The sequence below is a fragment of the Lissotriton helveticus genome, chromosome 12, assembly GCF_964261635.1.
Source record: "Lissotriton helveticus chromosome 12, aLisHel1.1, whole genome shotgun sequence".
Classification (NCBI taxonomy): Eukaryota; Metazoa; Chordata; class Amphibia; order Caudata; family Salamandridae; genus Lissotriton; species Lissotriton helveticus.
The window spans coordinates 246,081,079-246,103,076 of NC_136073.1; the positions used below are offsets into that span (position 1 = coordinate 246,081,079).

Sequence of the window (21,998 nt, forward strand, 5' to 3'; positions counted from 1 at the left end):
CTACCATGCAAGAAAAGAGATGAAAAATGTAAAATTGCGGACATTCAATTTATACATTTGAGGTCTTATAGAGATTTGATTGATTACTTTACAAAGAATAATGTAAGATAAGCAAGAAAGTATCATTCCTTTGTCCTGTCAAGTAGTATTTTTATAGTGAAATAAAAATATATATAGATATGTTTCCAAAGTTGGAAATATAAAACTAATCATTGCTATTTTTTACATATTTATTTATAGTAAAATTGAGCATTGATGTGCTCTAGGTATGTAATCCTTTGTGATGTCTTACATATCTATTTTTTTCAAGCAATTATGTTCTACCTATATAATCGTGTTTCATGTTGTACCTATTAAGTTCTTTGTCATATTGCAATTATGCATTCCTCACTTGTTTTCAACTTCCTCAGTCCATTTCTAAGCTCTCCCTTTGTCATGCTTACGTACGTCAATCCTTTATATTCTACCTCCAGAACCCCTTGTTATGCTCCACCCATTAATTTCTTTAATTTAGTTATTTTCTCAACCCATTCCATCTTTTGCTGTGTTCTATATATTCCATCTTTTATGTTCTATCCAAGGAGTCCTTTAAGTTTGTCTTATTATTTATGCTTAATTAAACCTAATTATGTGTTATGTGTATTACATTCCTTGTTTCTCCTATCAATTCGATGTGATGTGTTTAAGTTTCATTCATGGTTATTTTCTACTTATTTATTCATTGTTATGTTATACTTTTAATATATAGCATTATTGCACCTACATATCTAGTAACTCCATGTAATCTAATAAAGTAATTGTTATATACTACGCATTCAGTCATTTGCTATAGTCTACCATTTTAATCCATTCTTTCCGGCACTGTGAATTAGTGTATTCTACCCAATGCCCCCTTTGTTGTACACTTTCTAATTTGTATATTGTTATGCTGCTTATAATGGATAATTGGACTATTACTGCATGACATAATAGTAGACCACTTTCTAAAAGTGCTGTTGGGGATTTAAAATCAGCTGTATGATGGGGCAACATTGCATAGTTGAAGAGCTAGTAAACAACTTCTTAATTTTGAAACTTGATTCTGTTAAAATGAAACTTGCACTGCTTTGCAATGTCCAACTTCTACTTCCTTTAGCAAACATTTTGATGGATGAAATCCTCCCCAGGTACAGAAGAAGGGGCAGAAGCAGCTAAGGCCTCTCTGTTGAAGAGTGTTGGCAAGATCACAGATGTTGTTTCCTCCCTGGGGTTCAGTTGGTGGCAAGGAGGCCCTCCCCACATGCAGACCTTGAGCGAACTTAACCGGGTACGTATCTTGTGTAGTACATCACACATAAGATGCTAGTGGGTGCTCGGTTGAGCCTGGTTACCATGAATGAGGAAGCCAATGAGTGAGGAGACCTGTATAGCACTGCACAATTAATTGAATGTATTTATCTATATTCCTAAATGAGAAAGTGGTGCTATGAATTTCAAGAGAAGTGTTTTTAGATCTGGTTGCTGGTCGTGGGTTGCGTGTTGTGGTAGAGGTTATTATTTGCAGCACTGTGGATGATCAAGGCAATGAAGATGCTGGCAAATGGTAGTGTTGGCCACAGAACTTTGGAATTTGGGCAAAATAATTCCTTCCTGAACTTAACATGTTCGTTGAGAGGAATTAATCCGATATTGTGATCATATTGACCTTTCAAGGAACAACCAAATCCCTCCCGGGAGATTATTCATAAATTACTCTTTCTATAAAGGGTGGCATTCACTCTTCTTGAGTATAAAGCAAATAGCCAACTTGTTTTGGGATACTGTAGATTTTGCACATATTAGCATGTCACTCTGACTCTACCCTACGACATTGTAGAATCTCATGCTGCAAATTGACCACCCTCGCACTGACAGTGCCCACATGATAGGCCACACTGGAGTTGCATGAAGTTGACTTAGCCTACTTTTGAATGTGGCACTGGACATTCACACTGTCACTCTCCCTTGATCCCTGCAAGTCGTCCTGCACAATCTGACATTGCACACTGACACTACCAAGCATGGCACTTCATGCTAACATAGAAGTAGAAGTAGATGGCACTACGCATCTTGACACTGCACACTTAGGCCCCCATTAGGATAGCGGGCGGACTTTGCCCGCCTGCCATCCTCCCGGTACAAGGGACCGCCACCATAAGGGCAGGGGTCCCGTGGGGGTGATTAGGATGCGTCCGCCACAGTGGCGGGTGCATCCTGTATTTTTACCATTGCCACCGCCCGCCGCAATGGTAAAAATACATGTTGTGCATTTCAAAGCACAACGTGACAGGCACCGCGCAGTGCCTGCCACGTTGTACTTTGCAATGCAGGGGGGTACCATAGGTACCCCCCATGTGCACCCCCACCACCTGGAGTCCCTGGGAGCCCGCAACAGACCCCCGCAGGGAGTCTCCGCATGCGCCACGGAAAGGCATTGAAAAATGCCCATGATAATATGGCTGGCGATGTCTGATAGACACCGCCACCATATGGAACCCTTTTCCGCATCCTGCGACCGGGCCGAAAAGCGGCGGACGGTCTTTCCATCCGCCGTGGACCCCCCAGCCATGCTAATATGGCGGGTGGTCATTCCGGCACAGATGGCGGGCGGATCGCCCCGCCAGGCCGGCGGTGGTTACCGCCAGCCTGGCAGGGGCGATCCGCCCGCCATCCTAATGGGCCCCTTAGACTGCAGTAACTGAAAAGGAAGACACTGTCAACAATGGTGTAATTTGAAATGTCAACAATAATGTCATTGAACATGTCATGATTGATGTAATAAGTGAGATTATAAGCAGTTCAGTGGGGGATGCAAGTTACAATTAGCTTGCTGAACGATAATTAGTGAATTTCAGTGTTGTTTGAGTTTAGGATGTTATGCTATGACTAACATGTCTCCTAACTATAATGTCCCTTTAACATTTTTTCCCATTAATTTCTGTCTTTTATTTTCTACATAAGTTACAGTCTTTTTCGGATACCTAACTATAGCATCCCTTCAACCTTTGATTTTTATAGCCAATGGCTAGGTTTTTTTAAAGTCGATTTTGTATGCCTAACTGTAATGTTACTTTAACCTTTATGTTTTTCAGTGAATTTCTAGGGTTTTTAACAGGTAAAATAAAATCTATTTATCAAAGTTATGTATAATGTTAATTTTCCCTTTTGCATTTTTTTAGTGAATTTGTAATAGTAAGCCTTAATGTTAAAAAATAATATGCATCATCAAGTATTTTATTTTTTTTCTTCACTTTCTATGATCCTGCGGTACTCCTGCGGGGGTGTCTCAACCAATGAAAGGCCCCAGAGGATGTTCTGTGTGGGTTTTACTTCCCGTTCTGGGTACCGAGAGCACCGAAAAATATAAATAAAGTTGTGTTTAAATGAAAGAATGATTTTTATTTAAGTTTGAGCCTAGGGCTTTTATAAATGGTTCTAATAATGAGAAGCCCTTGAGTCATTTTTATGCCTCGTTTTTCAGTTTCACGATCCTATGGGAATATTGTGGGAGTACCGTAGTACCTATGTCACACATATGAAAGACATCTGCGTGGTTGAAATCAATATCTTGCTCCAATTATAGGAAGTTCCCACTCTTTCAACCTCCTTTGGGAATTACACTTTGGTGTTACAACATCTTTGTGCTGGGCCCATCACTTTCTTGTGTATTTTATATTTTATTGAGGGATCACTATGGCATCTGGAGAAGAGAGGAAACTAGAGATAGAGGAGGAGGGGAGAGCTCTTGGCGGTCCACCAATGAATCCTTGGTATGGAAATTCTTTACAAATACCTGAATGTGCCTAAAAAGTTTCCTTCAGGTTTGTAACATGTACTATCTGCAAGAAGGAGTTCTCCAGGGTCAGTGACATGAAGAACAGCCACAGTACTTCTGACATATTGAGACACATGCATTCTGTACATCCTGTTTGCTTAGTACATGCAGAGTACCAACCGGAGGACGGGGGTCTGCCTCTACATCTGGACCCGCTCTTGCACCAAGAGATTCTGCGCATGGGGAAGTCCTGCAATGATAGCTTACTGTCAGAGGTGTAGTAAGGTAGTCTACAGTGGAGAGAAAAGTACATCCATAAGGGACAAATTAGTGGTGGAGCACACGTGTCCAAAGAAAAACAAGGTTTTTTTTCTAACTCCAAGTTTAGATGCCCTTTTTTTGTATTTGAAGTTGAACCCCATAAAAAACAAAAAGTACAAAAAAAAAGTAAAACTCTTTAAAAGTACCACAAAAAAAGGGTTCTTTTGAGAGCCGCCTTTACTGGTTTAAAAATAAAATATATATATATGTTGTTTGTCATGTGTGTATCTTTATGTAAGTGTATCATTATAGTCTGCTATAGTAGTCTTTGCTTACTAATGAACAGAAAATGTATAGTTATAAGTGCAAGTTGAAACAAAAAACTTACAACAATAGATCTTTTTGCTTCAGGATGGCATTACTTTTGCAAAGATGACCAAAATTCACGCTCAAATTTAAAAAACAACAGTAATACGTATTTCTGTGGTTTATAACTAAAAGTCATCTAATATAGTGCAATACACTACCCTGCATTACTTTGCATCAAAGGGCATTCCGTGAGTGGTGTATGGGCATTCCTGCACATCCAGTCAAGCATTTTGATGCCAGGAAAACTATAGTACATGCAGTGGTCACCTCTCAGATTGACTACGGCAACGTCCTATATTTAGGAGCATTAAAAAAAGGCTAATGAAGCTGCAATCATTACAAAATGAAGCAGCCCGACTAGTGCTGAATCTCCCTAATAGAACATCTACTACAAACGCCTTAGCCAACCTGCATTGGCTACCTGTGGAGAAAAGAATATTGTTCAAGACAATGTACTACTGTCACCGTTTCCTGGCAAAAAAGGTCCACGGTACCTTCAAACTATGATAACTGCCTATACACCCAACAGAAACCTGAGATCCGAAGGAAAGGCTCTAGCAAATGTTCCTAGAATAAGGAAGACTAGGATGGGTGTACGGTCTTTTAGATACCTAGCAGCGAAACACTGGAACTCATTACCTGTTGATATGAGAACAGAGCCATGTGAAGCTACCTTTTAGAAAAAAACTGGAAAGTGGCTTTTCCCCACTAGGAAATTAAAATAGACCCAGAGACCCCTGATACATACTCGTGGGCTAGATGTGACAGGTCTTACTTCCAACTCCTGCCATCTGAGAGTCTGCTTCTAGCGTGGGGACACACCGGCGGCGTAACCATGCGCTCTATAAATGGGTAAATAAATAAATGATCAATATCTACAAACACTTGTGGATATGGATCTACACCAAAATCCTATGCCTACATGAGGCTGGCAAAACGAAAATAATTTTTTTATTCCTCTTTGAATGTAAGGTGCATTGTACAGTAGATATACATAGAGGAAAACGATTTATAGGATAGTTTCAGTCCAGGAAGGGACTCTTTCCTGCACAAAAACGATCCTGACCACAACGCAGACATAGATGTACTACAGACCAAGTGTGTCTGCATTGGTGCCAGTCTGCACAATGTGTGGCAGCACATTGAGGGAGGACAACTGTGACATTTTTCATAGATGTAGATCACTTCTGTGCAGGGTGAAGTTGTGTGTAGTAGGGGCTTTACCACCTAATGGGACTCGGGTGTGTGGGGGCAGAAGGTGGTCGTAGTAAGGGCTTGAACACCCGATGGGCTTTGTTGTCTTGAGGGACAGGCCTCTCAGTGAAGAGCTCTGTCGAGCTCTATAGCGAGCCAAGGTGGTGCATAGTAGGGGCTCGGCCACCTAATGTAAGGATCCGGTCACGGTTTCCGCAGGAGTGCCAGGAGCCGATGATAACCCCAACCCTTCCTCCCTACACCACCTGTGCCTATCAAACACTAGGACACAAGGGTGATATGGAAGGAAAGGAGGGAACAAAACAAGGAAAGTAGGGGGAGACAAAACACTGAACTCTTCGGACACTGCTCTCTTCTGCTTCTGTCGGAGGATGAAGCTACAAAAAATAATAGGTTAATACAACAACAGTCAATCAGTCATTCCTCCCAATGTTAGTACATAAACCACCTATTACCTGAGAGCACACGGGTGTGTCAAGGAAAACAACTAGGACTGCTTCTGGAAACATACAAGTAATCATAGAACCTTATGGAATCCCAATATGGCCTAGATGGAGGAATATGGATTGTTACTTCTGGTAAGGCTTTGATATGGACCTATCTACGGGTATGAGTCTCTCTCTTACCTAACCTGAATCACTCCTCAGCTAATGGATCTGGTATGATAAAAGGTCGGCATCACAACAATAGTTGCCTGGAGGGTAATAAGTACATACATTAACACCACATAATATTTGACAAGAACACAATGTAAATATAGGGTGCTACAAGCGCTTTACCAGTTCTTCTTGTACTTGTACTGTGATAAATGCCAGAATCCGGGAAGTTCAGAGAACGCACAAATAATATGGCAAAAGGTTAATGGGGAAACTCGCCAGGCGGACCACAAGTCCCACAATGCCACGCAAACCCCTCACACTCCTACCCACGAAAATACCGGCCGTTCGACGGGACCTTAGCCCGGCCCAACGACGGGTCCGCAAGAAACAGGGTGCAGAAAGTTACAGTAACACCGGGGTAAGACAGCCGGCACTGGGCGAGAGAAATAATAAGTAATAGCATCCACGTTAAAACAAAACAAGTGGGTCTATCGGGAAATGAGTCAGGGAAACTCCGTACAGCCTTTACGGAGCGAACACCGAGACACTCTCGGCTTGCAACTATCAGAGAGACCGGATTCAAGGAAGGAATCGTTTAAGCAGCAACAGATCAAAGAATGGCTGCTCCGGTATCCGGGCGGTATGAGAGGTCCGCTAAGCGGTGGTCCCAAGCCAGGATTTAAACAAAGAAGCACACCAGTACCGCTAAGGAAAGCTATGCCCAAAAACCAGGAACAAGAGTCTGTGAACAAACATATGCAGGTAACGGGAAGCGGCCAAGCGGATGTGAAGTCTCGAGAGCGAAGAGACTAGAGCGCAAAGCGCTGAGCGCCTGGGGAAGCGAGCTTATGTTCCGGCTCGAACCCCTCGCGCATGCGCAGTCCCTCGAGGCCATCTTGGATTGGTCTCGGTAGTTCATCTGTACCTTCCACGGAGGCTAGGCAGGCATGACAGTACATCCCCCCTAAGGATCCCCCCACAAGCTTAGGCTTCTGGGGATGCTGTCTGTGGAATAGCTTCACTAATTTAGGTGAGTGTACCTGACAAGCTGGTTCCCAGGTTCTGTCTTCCACACCATACCCTTTCCAATGTATGAGATACTGCAATCTTTTTCTGACTCGTCTAGAATCAATGATGGCCTCCACCTCATATTCCAAACCATCATCCACTTCCAGGGGTGGAGGAGTGGATGGTAAAACCGTTCGAGGTGCAACAAGCTTCAGTAAGGAAACATGGAACACAGGGTGGATTTTCATCGTATGGGGGAGTTCGAGTTTCATGGCCACAGGATTTATAACCTTTATGATCTTATACGGTCCAATGTACCTGGACTTAAATTTACAAGTCCCTTTCAAACCGATGTGTCTTGTGGATAACCAAACCTCATCCCCTGCATTGTAAGTGGGTCCCTGTTGTCTGTGTGCATCTGCTCCCTTCTTGTACCTCTTCTTGGCCTGGTCCAAATTCTCTTGTGCAAGCTTGTGGTTGCGTTGGATGTCTTGTATTAAATCTCTAGCTGCGGGGGTTGTACCAGGAGGGGAAGAACCAGGGAGGATGTGAGGGTGGTAGCCATACGTACAAAAGAAAGGTGTAAAATCGGTGGATGCGTGATGACTGTTGTTGTATGCCATTTCGGCCAACCAAACCAACTCATCCCATTCTGTTAAGGACTGCAGAGCCTGACATCTGATATACTGCTCAAAACATTGGTTTACTCTCTCCGTCTGTCCATCAGTTTGTGGGTGGTGGCTAGATGAGAGACGTACCTCAACAGACAGAAGCTCACATATGCCCTTCCAGAATCGAGACACAAACTGGGACCCTCTGTCTGAGATCAATACTGAAGGTAGACCATGCAATCTAACTATCTGACTCAAAAACACGGAAGTCAACATCTTTGCTGTAGGTAGCCCAGTTAAGGGAACAAAGTGAGCTAATTTGGTAAAGGTATCCACCACCACTAGCAACGTGTTGTTCCCCTTCTGTTTGACCGGTAATTCAACTATAAAATCCAAGGACACTGTGTGCAAGGGTCCTGGGGGTGTTGGTAAAGGCCGCAATAATCCCACAGGGTTTGATGTGATACCTTACTCTGAGCACAGATGTGACAGGTTTGTATGTACCCTTCCATGTCCTTTCCCATTCCTGGCCACCAGAAAGGTCTCCGTAGCAATTCTAAGGTCTTCTTGTAACCATGATGACCAGCCAAAGGATGAGAATGACACCATATGAGAGCTTGGCCTTGTAAGTCTGTAGAAGGGAGGACCAAGCCACAATCTACATAGTAGTATTCTCATACCTTGACCGTATCATGTGATGCGATTATAGGCTCCATCTTCTCTAAACTCTGTTCTTGTTTTACTTTGTCAAGAAAGTCATCTTCAGAACTAACCCCTCCTATGAATCTGTCTGGGGTTATAATGGGTGGTGTCTCTTTTGGTTCTTCAGTGGTAACATACCCTAAACGGGATAAGGCGTCTGCCTTCCCATTCTTGCGTCCTGCTCTGTACATAATCACGAAATCAAATTCGCTAAAAAACTGGGTCCATCTAAGTTGACGCATAGACAACGCCCTGGCTGACTTCAGAAACTGTAGATTTCGATGATCCGTCAAAACTGTCACCGTGTGGTTTGCTCCTAACAAGTACTTTCTCCATTCTTCAAATGCCTTCTTAATGGCCAACAATTCCTTATCCCCTGTACAGTAATTCATCTCGGCAGGATTAAATTTACGCGAGAAGTATGCTACTGGGTGACTAACTCCTGTTTCAGGGTCTGGTTGGGAAAGAACACCCCCCACTGCCTTTTCGGAGGCATCCGCCTCCACCAAGAATGGGTTAGCCGGGTCAGGATGTCGTAATATAGGGGCTCCCGTAAATGCCTCCTTTAAAGTGGAAAAAGCGGCATCAGCTGCAGGAGTCCATTGGAAAAGGGATACCTTAGAATTAAGATTGGGGGGCGGAGTCCAAGATGGCGGAGTGAGGGCTCTGCTGTGCGGCAGTTCGAGAGCTCACCCTCCCACCCTCCAGCCATCAGACAACTAGCGTTTTGAATATGCAGCACACAGATTAAACTTGCCTTTTAGCCGAATCCCAAAGTGTACGGCGGAGAAAAGAAGAAACCGGCATTGCGGCAGTTCTTTTACTTACTGCTCATTCAGGTCGGCTGCAAGACTTATGGGCTGAATCTCGGAGACTACGGGCGCGGAGCACAGATCCCAGTGGCAACGTGCGTGACGAGGAGGGGGAAGAGGCCGGCACAGTCGTACTGCAGCAGTTTTCCCTCATCTCCAACTCCCTTGTGACGGCTTTTTTTTTCTACAACGCCTCTGGGTGACGGATGCTGTGGCTGCCTACGGCTGTCTGGCGAGCGGCCAGGATCTGGTTAGAATCACGGCTCGCTCGATCCAGAGTCGACTTGTTTGGTCTGCCGGTCACACACAGGGCGAGGAGCAAAACTGATTCACTGAAAGTGAGGCACTACAGAGCCATGTCGCCCAAACATCCCCCACGCACCACACGGAATACTAAAACATCCACAACGGCTGCAGCAGCAGCGGCAGCAGCTGCCGTCTTGCCCACTTCTATAGCTCCTGCCCCCGCCGCTCTGGCTGCTACAACATTGGTCATTTCAGAAGAGGAGGAGACGGCGAACCTGACAATGGCATCAACAGCGGCAGCAACGGCAGCGGCTGCGGTGATAGCCCAAGGGGACTCAAACGCATCTTCAAGCGCAGCGACAATGAAAGGGACTGATAGAAAGGCGACAGGTAAGACGATCCTGCGCCCCCCTGTTCTTGTAAACTGCGGGACTATACCAAAAGCTACCACGCAGAATGGCACAAATGTGATCCCTGCAAAGTTAGTGCTAGTATCACCTATTCATCCAACCGTGTCACTGTTGGATAACACTAACCATGATGACCTCGCTATCCCGGCTATCCCGGCTACTTCTTCTACCTTTACCTCTGCCACGATTAAGGGTAACGAGATTCGGGAGAATTCTAAGAATCCTGAACTTGGGCCACCAGAACAAGTAATTGTGGTAGATGGGGGGCCCCCTTCAATAATTAATCCTACGATATTACTGGCCACTTCAGTTAGCCATAGTGAATTCTCGTCTTTGAATCCCTCGGCTACCTCCACAATCTTGGCCCTAACAGACACAAACACGCATTTGACAGAAGAAAACACCGATCCGGTGACGTGTATAATGGACGACATCTGTCCGGAACAAGCTTTGGAACCGGCTGAGGAATACCATTCCTTTGAGGATTGCGAGGATGATACGGAGGAGGAACCGGATAAGTCTACGGATAAATCTCTGAGCAGGCTACCCTCACAGAGACGCAGAGGCAAAGCTAAATCAATCTACAAGAAGAGAGGGAGAGCTTTATCTAACCTGGCCCACCCTCTGGTAGTAGGTCCCCCGGCTACCAAAAAACCGATTGTTGATAAGAGCCCGCTAAGGAAGTGGATTGAGGCAAAGGGCCTAGTTAAAAACATGGCTTTAAGGCTTTCAGGGGGCAGCCCTACGGACAGTGAGACGCCCCAAGCCCCAGCAATAGGGCCTCCTATGATACAAACCCCCAGAAACGCTTCCTTTGAGCCAGCCGCAGGAGGGAAAGATCTCCCCTCAGCTGCTGCAGGCCCTAACCAGCTGATATCAGCAAGTATAAACACTGACTTAAACACATCCTCGGTCGAAAATATTAATTCAATAGAAGAGCTCAAACAGAGGGGCACCGATCACTCCCAACTGGATACTATATTAAAACTCTTGATAAGCCAAAGGGTAGAATCTGAAGAACACTATCAGCAACTGAAGAGTGACAATGTTAGGTTGCAAACTTCCATATTCGATCTAACATCTATATTAAAGGGTGTAACACAAGAGATAACAGAGCTTCAGCAACGTACTGTCGTGGTAGAAGAAGAAACCCAGCGGATAGGTACCACAGTGGGGCGCCATGACGCAGAACTAACTCAACTTCAAGGAAAAGTCGAGGACCTCGAAAATCGACAAAGGAGATCCAACCTTAAAATCTACGGAATTCCGGAAGGACTAGAAGGATCAGACACAAGGGCTTTTTTGGTGAAACTTCTACCACGTGCCTTTCCGGACCTCTCCTACTGGGATTGGGACTCCCAAATTCAAAGAGCACACCGACTCCCACTGGGTCTAAGACGACAGAATAGCAAATTTCCACGACCACTCTTAGTACATTTCGGCAATTTTCTGCTTCGACAAGCGGTGTGGCAAAAAGCCAAACCTAACACTCCAATAACTATAGACAATCTTACCATCTTTACTAGCTCAGACCTTAGTAAAACTACGATGGATAAAAGATGGGAAATGCGTAAATTAATTGATCCAATCATTAAAATGGGAGGTCAAGCATATTTACAGGAACCTGCCCGACTTAAAATGATCGTGAATGGGCGTACAAATTTCTTTAGTGATGTGCAGGAGGCTCAGGCATTTCTAACTAGTGTTAATAGGAGCAAAGACTGAGCAAAGACTGAAGGAAAGAGGGGGATCACCCCTACATGTGCTATATCAGTACTAGATAAATAGAAGTGGGGTCATGAAGGGACACAGGGCACAGGGCACTGCATTATTAAACACTTAATCACTTAATCACTAAAATCTAATAAGCATTAATTAACTAATTATCACTAGACAGCTATGGATGTATAATTCACCAAATCAAATATCACACATTGATATGAAGATAAGATTAGGCTGATGCTGCATCCCTGGTAGCTGTGGCTCCAGTGGGCGGGGGGGGCACTCAACTCCACTGCCGCAGGCGCTGCCTCACCAACGGCAGCAGTTGGTAAGGGGGGGGAGGTGGGGGTGGGTCTTCGCAGAGAGGGGAGGGAGTGGATGGAGTGGGTAGGAGGGGGTGGGTGGGAAGAAAAAGGGAAAAAAATTTCAACCTGGCAGAGGGACATGTCATGAGACATGAGATTGTAAAATATATTTTTTGCTTGGATTTACTTAATGAATTGCTAGGATCAGCAGAAATGATGGAACGGATGCCATTTAGCGACAAAAAAATGAAAAATACCTTTAATCTGGTAAAGGTACTGAACGTAACATTTGATTTTGAAAGAAACTTTTTTTTACATTTAGGACTCCATATTAAGATGCTGTTTACTGTCATTCTACTCTATATTAGTGATGCATAACATTAAATGTCTGGCTTGGAACGTCTCAGGGCTGAATAACAAACGCAAAAGACGGTTAGTTGCAGAAGAATTAAGACTTTATAACCCCCATTTAGTATTCTTGACGGAAACACATATTACAGATAAGGACAGAAAACTGTTGAATCAACTAGGATTGGAGTTGGTAGCAAGTTCAAGTGTGGTATCTCTAACTAGGGGAGTTGCAATTCTGAAAGATAAAAGATTCAAAGCAGAAATAATTAAATCAACTCACGACAAAAGGGGAAGGTGGGCAATTACTCAACTTTGCATTAACAATATGAAGTTTGTAGCCTGTGTTGTATACGGTTCTAACATAGACGAACCCAGAATATTTGATCAACTAAATATAGCGCTATTAGACTGGGAGGGAGAATTGATAATGATGGGAGATTTTAATTGTATCTTGAATTGCCAAATAGACACCACTCGGCCAGGTAATCAGAAACGTATGTCTAAAACTAGAAATTCTATTCTAGATCTATGCAGGACGCATAAATGTTAAAGATATATGGAGGCATCTACACCCAAATATTCCCGGTTACACATACTACTCCTAGCACCTCACAAATTATGTTCTCGACTAGACATGGCTTTTGCCTCAGATCTTTTGCTCAACTCTTTGTCTATGGTCATTTACCCCCGTATTTCATCTGATCATAACCCTATCATGGTGGAAATTTCTATCTCATCAAATCGTAAGCCTCCCAGACCTTTTACGTTTCCTAGGAAACTAATATCAGACATGACCTATATCTCACAGCTAAAACTACATATAACAGAATTTCTAGACATCAACAAAAACTCTGCTTCATGTCTTACAATATGGGACGCTTGTAAGGCAGGTATTCGAGGGTTTACACAATCTTATGTCCTGAGACAGACCTCTGAAAAACGAAAAACTGATGCAGCTTTGACTTCTGATATTGCTGCTGGAGAGATTCAGTTAGCACTAGCTTTAAGAAATAACCTACCTACCCTGGAAATCTGCGCAAATCTCACCCAGCTAAAATGTAAGACCAAAGAGAAACTTTAAAAAAAAAATAGTGTACAGATGCATAAATATACATTTTTGAATTATGAGGGTGGAGATAAAATAGGCAAAATTCTGGCCTTTAAAGTGGCCGAAGATAGAGTAGACTCCACGATTTCTCAAATAACGGGACTTGACAACAGGAAATACAGTCTACCAAAGGATATCATCCAACAGTTCGCTAAATATTATGAAACTTTGTACACCCCTGAAAATATACCCAGCGGCTCTGTAATCGAGGATTACTTAAGAGAAAACCCAATGAAACAGCTAACTGAGACTGAAGTAGACGCTTTGGCCACAGGCATAACGAGAAAGGAATTAGAAGAGGCTATATTATCATTGCCTGTAGGGAAGGCAGCAGGGGAAGATATTATTCCACTAGAAATATATAAACAATGCTTAGATGAACTAATACCTTTTCTTTTAGAAGTTATAACATATATTAGCAGGACAGGGCTGGCCCCCAGATCTTGGAATAAAGCTAAAATAATATTTTTCCACAAAAAAGGCAAACCCAAAGAGGAGATGGGCTCATATAGACCGATATCCCTGATCAACTCAGACGCAAAAATTTTCGCAAAATGCCTGGCCAAAAAACTTGCACCATTAATGCCCAGAATTGTAAACATTCAACAGCACGGATTCATAGCAGGGAGAGATACATCTGCTCACGTCAACACATCAATAACAGCATTTGATATAGCTGAGATAGAAGCCACCCCCCTTGCTATGATAATGCTTGACGCCGAAAAGGCATTTGACCGGGTGGGATGGGACTATTTATGGCGTACACTTGGCTCTTTGGGCTTTGAAGGGGAGTTCCTAAATGGGATTCGAGCACTTTACGACAATCCAACGGCATATATAAGTTATGGAGGGCTTACCTCGTCATGTTTCTCAATTTTGAGGGGCACCCGTCAAGGGTGCCCTCTATCACCTCTGCTATTTGCCCTCTCACTAGAACCATTCCTAAAGGCCTTGGATATCCAACCAGAAATAATCTCATTTAAGTCTGGCCGGTATAGCTTAAAAACTACTGCATACGCAGACGACATTGCTATTTATACATCTGAAATAACTAAGTCTCTAAGTGCTATTAATATTGAAGCACTTAAATTCGGGACAGTTTCAGGGTATAAATTGAACACACATAAAACTCAAATAATAGCTAACTTTGTTCCCCCTGTACCGGTACCAGAAATCTGCAAGGTTGCCACTTATCTTGGAGTTAAAATTACTTCAAATATTAAAGAACTTAACGCTATTAATTATAACGACCTAACAAAAAACACCATCTCTACTTTGAAAAAATGGCATCGACTTCCACTAAATTTAATTGGCAGAATGAATCTGATTAAAATGAAAATAGTACCCCAATATTTATATTTGTTTAGATCAATCCCTCTGAACTTGAATAAATCTTTTTTTAAACAATTAGACGGGATCTTTGGTAACTTTATCTGGGGATATAAGAAGGCTAGAAGATCAATAAAGGTACTGAAAAATCAAATAGAGTCTGGTGGCTTAAATTTCCCTGACTTGAAACTATACTTCTGGGCTTCATATGTAAGACGCATACGGTCCTTATTAAATCTGGAGGACACATTATTTTATCATCACTTAATGCTAAAAGGAGATTCTAACCAATTCTTGTTACACATAACAGACCCAAACTACCACAAACGAGTCAAGTTTAAGACTGCACGAGATATAATAAGAGTATGGAAGGATATTCTTGAATACTGTAAAACCACTATATATCATTCTCAGATGATTTTATGGAACAACCCCGGTCTACCGAGCATCTTTAGCGACGGAGAATTCCGCAGATGGCAGCTGAAAGGCATAAAGGTTCTGGGCGATTTGTACAACTCTCAAGGCATGTTAGACTTTCCCACTTTGAAACTTTTATATGATCTCTCTGAAACACACAGGTTTAAATATTTACAAATATATGACTTTTTAGTACGTAAAAATAAAATTAATAGTGTTTCAAGTGGTGGTATCTGGGACTACTTAAATTCTAGAAAAGAGAAAGCAATTATTAGTTTGACGTACAAATTTCTCACAGGCCTGAGTCCTAACGACAGCGATCTATTAGCTCAAAAATGGAACTCTAAACTGGGAACTAATTTTACAGGGAAACATATAATACAATCTTACACCAATATCCATAACTCTGTACGGTCATCTAGCTTAAGACTCCAACAATACAGAACCACCTACATGCTCTATTATACGCCGGAAAAAATCTCGAAATGGCTTACAAACAACGCTATGGGAGACAAAACCAAATGTCCAAAATGTGCTAAATATGCGGCCGATCTGGCGCACATGTTGTTTTCCTGTCCAAAGCTCAAGAAATACTGGGAAGAAGTGGGAAATATAATGACTGCTAAAAATATCCTCAGTTCTCCGATAACGGTGCCTATAGCTATATTTGGTTTACATCCGGCCAATCAACCACGATCGGTGTTAGCATCAATATTAATTTCATGTGCTAAATTAATATTAGCTAGGGCATGGATTAGCCCTAATACACCCAATGTTATGGATTGGTGGTATCTAGCTATCGAAATTAAAACAATGGAGGGGACTCTAGCAGAATTAAGAGGTACTAGGTCTCTCAAGAAATTTGAGAAAATTTTGGGAGACTTAGATTAAACTGAATAACGCTAAGACTAACCCCTTCAGACAAATTGATTATGTTGTTATATTTTTAGTTTTTATGCTATTGATTTTATGAATTTCTGTGATATTTTTGTATATTTACGAGACATATCTGATCTTACCTACACATTTTCTGTACCTAAACAAAACTCTTGTAAAAATTAAGGTCATTTAATTTAAAACACAGAATGATGTGAAACTACTGCGAAATTTTCTGTTCCGTACCAGGTAAAAATAAAATAAAAATATTTAAAAAAAAAAAAAGGAAAAGGGATACCTTTCTTCAGCAAAGAGGTTATAGGTACTACTAACTTTGAAAAACCGTCAATAAAACGACGATAAAAATTGGCAAAGCCCAATAAGCTCTGCACTTCTTTAATACAGCGAGGAGTGGGCCATTGGTGAATGGCCTCCACTTTCTGGGGATCCATCCGGAGGCCCGAGGAAGATACCATGAATCCTAAAAAAGCCACTTCAGGAACATGAAAAAAGCATTTCTCCAGTTTACAAAATAGACTATTTTCCTGTAGTCTCTCCAGTACTTTTCTCACAATTCCCTTGTGTTCTTCCATTGAGGAAGAGAAAATGAGTAGATCGTCGATATAGGCGATTACAAACTCATCTATTAGATCTCTTAACACCTCGTTGATAAAGAATTGAAATGCTGCAGGGGCATTACAGAGTCCGAACGGCATCACTAAATACTCATAAAGACCAAATTTCGTACAGAAGGCCGTCTTCCACTCATCCCCTTCCTTGACTCTCACCAGATGGTATGCTCCACGAAGATCTAATTTAGTGAAAACTGTGGCGGTCTTTATTCTGTCACGGAGGGCTGAAATCAAGGGGAGTGGGTATCTGTTCTTTATAGTGATGTCGTTCAGGGATCTATAATCAATACAACATCTGAAGCCGCCCTCTCGCTTCGGAATAAAAAAAAGAGAAGAGGAGGCAGGTGAACGAGAGGGCCGTATAAACCCTATCTTAAGCATGTCATCCAAATAGTCTCTAAGGTATACGTTCTCCTTCTCAGTGAGGGAATACACCCTGCTACATTAGCCCCTGCCAAAAGGTCATTGCGGCAGTCATATTGCCTATGGGGGGGAAGACTTGTTGCTTGCACCTCATCAAAGACGATGCGTAAATCTGCATAATCCGAGGGTAGGTCAGAAGGACTGACAGAAGCAAGTGTATTACCATTCCCTCTCATACCCATGTGTTCCGTACAAGCGTCACTACAAAACTCCAACGTACCAGTTCTCCAATCCACCCGTGGGTTATGTATGCGTAACCATGGTAACCCCAATAATACAGGGAACTGTGGTGATTTAATTAAGTCAAAAGATACCTCCTCATGGTGTCCTTGTTCTAGTGTTAGACGTATGGGTACAGTCTGATGAGTGATAGGCCCTGATTTCAACATGCTACCATCGATAGTGGTGACGTCTTCCCACGCTACTTTATCTGTTGACTCTATAGCATGGTGTCTAGCCCAATCAGTGTCCATGAAATTTCCGGTTGCCCCAGAATCCAACATGATAAGCACTGCGATTGACCTTTCTTCATATAACAAAATAGCAGAAATATAGAAATGACTTGGTATGACAGAAGGGGTGTCTATAGAGGAGACTATCAAACCTGAGCTACCCGACACCTTAGCCTCTCCAGGCTTGTTAGTTTTCCGACTTCTTGGTTTGGGAGGGCTTCACAGGGCAATTCCTCAAAAAATGGCCTGCTTTGCCACAATAGAGACATAATTTGTTTTCCCTCCTCCTTTGTCTTTCTTCTTGACTCAAAGGTCCTCTTATTGACCCAATTTGCATAGGTTCTACCTCATCAGCTGTTTTCTCAGCTTCTGTCTTTCTATGGTATACATAGGGTTTAATATCAGAACGCCCCTTCTCCCTTCTATGCTCCTGTAATCTGTGGTCTAATTTGACTACGAGGTCGATAAGTTCAGGGCAACTATCAGGAGGGTCCACTACATGTGATAGTGCATCCTTTAGTTCATCTCGCAGTCCTCGATAAAACAGGGCACTGCGTTTTCTCTCAGGCCAATCTGCTTCAGCCACTAATCTCTGAAATGTTGTGATATAAGCGGAGAGCTCCTTCGTGCCTTGTTTGAGTGATAACAGATCAGTATCTGCAGAATGAGTAAATGTATGTTTATCGAATATCTTCTGTAATTTTTTGTTTGAATGATCCATAATCCTGTAACATGGGGTCATTCCTTTCTACAAGCGGGATAGCCCAGTCAGCTGTTGAACCCCCCAAATATAAGATAACAAATGCTACTTTAGCCTGGTCTGTTGGGAAGCAACTGGCCTTGCACATAAAGTGTAACTGACACTGGCTTAAAAACATAGACAGTTTAGCCGTGCCGCCTGTAAATCGTTCAGGAGGAGCTAACGGGACCGATTGGGGAGTAGTAATGTGTACAACTGGGGCGGAAGTGCTGGGCCCAGTTCCCCCTCCTGCTTCTACGGTAGCCTGTCTGTCTCTTTGTAAGTTATCCACCCTCTGGGATAAAGCTTGTGTTTCCAACTGGAGATTGCCCAACATATGGGCCAAATCCTCCATAGTAACCTGGGTCATGGCACTCGGGCAGAAAAAGCAATTTAGGCTTTGCGCTCTGTAAGGATCCGGTCACGGTTTCCGCAGGAGTGCCAGGAGCCGATGATAACCCCAACCCTTCCTCCCTACACCACCTGTGCCTATCAAACACTAGGACACAAGGGTGATATGGAAGGAAAGGAGGGAACAAAACAAGGAAAGTAGGGGGAGACAAAACACTGAACTCTTCGGACACTGCTCTCTTCTGCTTCTGTCGGAGGATGAAGCTACAAGAAATAATAGGTTAATACAACAACAGTCAATCAGTCATTCCTCCCAATGTTATTACATAAACCACCTATTACCTGAGAGCACACGGGTGTGTCAAGGAAAACAACTAGGACTGCGTCTGGAAACGTACAAGTAATCATAGAACCTTATGGAATCCCAATATGGCCTAGATGGAGGAATATGGATTGTTACTTCTGGTAAGGCTTTGATATGGACCTATCTACGGGTATGAGTCTCTCTCTTATCTAACCTGAACCACTCCTCAGCTAATGGATCTGGTATGATAAAAGGTCGGGATCATAACAATAGTTGCCTGGAGGGTAATAAGTACATACATTAACACCACATAATATTTGACAAGAACACAATGTAAATATAGGGCGCTACAAGCGCTTTACCAGTTCTTCTTGTCCTTGCACTGTGATAAATGCCAGAATCCGGGAAGTTCAGAGAACGCACAAATAATATGGCAAAAGGTTAATGGGGAAACTCGCCAGGCGGACCACAAGTCCCACAATGCCACGCAAACCCCTCACACTCCTACCCACGAAAATACCGGCCGTTCGACGGGACCTTAGCCCGGCCCAACGACGGGTCCGCAAGAAACAGGGTGCAGAAAGTTACAGTAACACCGGGGTAAGACAGCCGGCACTGGGTGAGAGAAATAATAAGTAATAGCATCCACGTTAAAACAAAACACGTGGGTCTATCGGGAAATGAGTCAGGGAAACTCCGTACAGCCTTTACGGAGCGAACACTGAGACACTCTCGGCTTGCAATTATCAGAGAGACCGGGTTCAAGGAAGGAATCGTTTAAGCAGCAACAGATCAAATAATGGCTGCTCCGGTATCCGGGCGGTATGAGAGGTCCGCTAAGCGGTGGTCCCAAGCCAGGATTTAAACAAAGAAGCACACCAGTACCGCTAAGGAAAGCTATGCCAAAAAACCAGGAACAAGAGTCTGTGAACAAACATAGGCAGGTAACGGGAAGCGGCCAAGCGGATGTGAAGTCTCGAGAGCGAAGAGACTAGAGCGCAAAGCGCTGAGCGCCTGGGGAAGCGAGCTTATGTTCCGGCTCGAACCCCTCGCGCATGTGCAGTCCCTCGAGGCCATCTTGGATTGGTCTCGGTAGTTCATCTGTACCTTCCACGGAGGCAAGGCAGGCATGACAGTACATCCCCCCTAAGGATCCCCCCACAGGCTTAGGCTTCTGGGGATGCTGTCTGTGGAAGGGTGAGTGTACCTGACAAGCTGGTTCCCAGGTTCTGTCTTCCACACCATACCCTTTCCAATGTATGAGATACTGCAATCTTTTTCTGACTCGTCTAGAATCAATGATGGCCTCCACCTCATATTCCAAACCATCATCCACTTCCAGGGGTGGAGGAGTGGATGGTAAAACATTTCCAGGTGCAACAAGCTTCAGTAAGGAAACATGGAACACAGGGTGGATTTTCATCGTATGGGGGAGGTCGAGTTTTATGGCCACAGGATTTATGATCTTATACGGTCCAATGTACCTGGGCTTACATTTACAAGTCCCTTTCAAACCGATGTGTCTTGTGGATAACCAAACCTCATCCCCTGCATTGTAAGTGGGTCCCTGTTGTCTGTGTGCATCTGCTCCATTCTTGTACCTCTTCTTGGCCTGGTCCAAATTCTCTTGTGCAAGCTTGTGGTTGCGTTGGATGTCTTGTATTAAATCACTAGCTGTGGGGGTTGTACCAGGAGGGGAAGAACCAGGGAGGATGTGAGGGTGGTAGCCATACGTACAAAAGAAAGGTGTAAAATCGGTGGATGCGTGATGACTGTTGTTGTATGCCATTTCGGCCAACCAAACCAACTCATCCCATTCTGTTAAGGACTGCAGAGCCTGACATCTGATATACTGCTCAAAACATTGGTTTACTCTCTCCGTCTGTCCATCAGTTTGTGGGTGGTGGCTAGATGAGAGACGTACGTCAACAGACAGAAGCTCACATATGCCCTTCCAGAATCGAGACACAAACTGGGACCCTCTGTCTGAGATCAATACTGAAGGTAGACCATGCAATCTAACTATCTGACTCAAAAACACGGAAGTCAACATCTTTGCTGTAGGTAGCCCAGTTAAGGGAACAAAGTGAGCTAATTTGGTAAAGGTATCGACACCACTAGCAACGTGTTGTTCCCCTTCTGTGTGACCGGTAATTCAACTATAAAATCCAAGGACACTGTGTGCAAGGGTCCTGGGGGTGTTGGTAAAGGCCGCAATAATCCCACAGGGTTTGATGTGATACCTTACTCTGAGCACAGATGTGACAGGTTTGTATGTACCCTTCTGTGTCCTTTCCCATTCCTGGCCACCAGAAATGTCTCCGTAGCAATTCTAAGGTCTTCTTGTAACCAGGATGACCAGCCAAAGGATGAGAATGACACCATATGAGGGCTTGGCCTTGTAAGTCTGTAGAAGGGAGGACCAAGCCACAATCTACATAGTAGTATTCTCCTACCTTGACCGTATCATGTGATGCGATTATAGGCTCCATCTTCTCTGAACTCTGTTCTTGTTTTACTTTGTCAAGAAAGTCATCTTCAGAACTAAGCCCTCCTATGAATCTGTCTGGGGTTATAATGGGTGGTGTCTCTTTTGGTTCTTCAGTGGTAACATACCCTAAACGGGATAAGGCGTCTGCCTTCCCATTCTTGCGTCCTGCTCTGTACATAATCACGAAATCAAATTCGCTAAAAAACTGGGTCCATCTAAGTTGACGCATAGACAACGCCCTGGCTGACTTCAGAAACTGTAGATTTCGATGATCCGTCAAAACTGTCACCGTGTGGTTTGCTCCTAACAAGTACTTTCTCCATTCTTCAAATGCCTTCTTAATGGCCAACAATTCCTTATCCCCTGTACAGTAATTCATCTCTGCAGGATTAAGTTTACGCGAGAAGTATGCTACTGGGTGACTAACTCCTGTTTCAGGGTCTGGTTGGGAAAGAACAGCCCCCACTGCCTT

The 21,998-nt window shown here is 43.4% G+C and overlaps 1 protein-coding gene across 1 annotated transcript in view; it reads left to right on the forward strand.

Annotated features, from left to right (window-relative positions):
* Window positions 1–21,998, forward strand: part of LOC144798950 (uncharacterized) — a 120,896-nt gene that overhangs the window by 61,558 nt on the left and 37,340 nt on the right. The window contains exon 3 of the mRNA XM_078670089.1: window positions 1,167–1,306. Within this exon, the coding sequence (XP_078526215.1) occupies window positions 1,167–1,306 (140 nt within the window). The remainder of the gene's footprint in view (window positions 1–1,166; window positions 1,307–21,998) is intronic.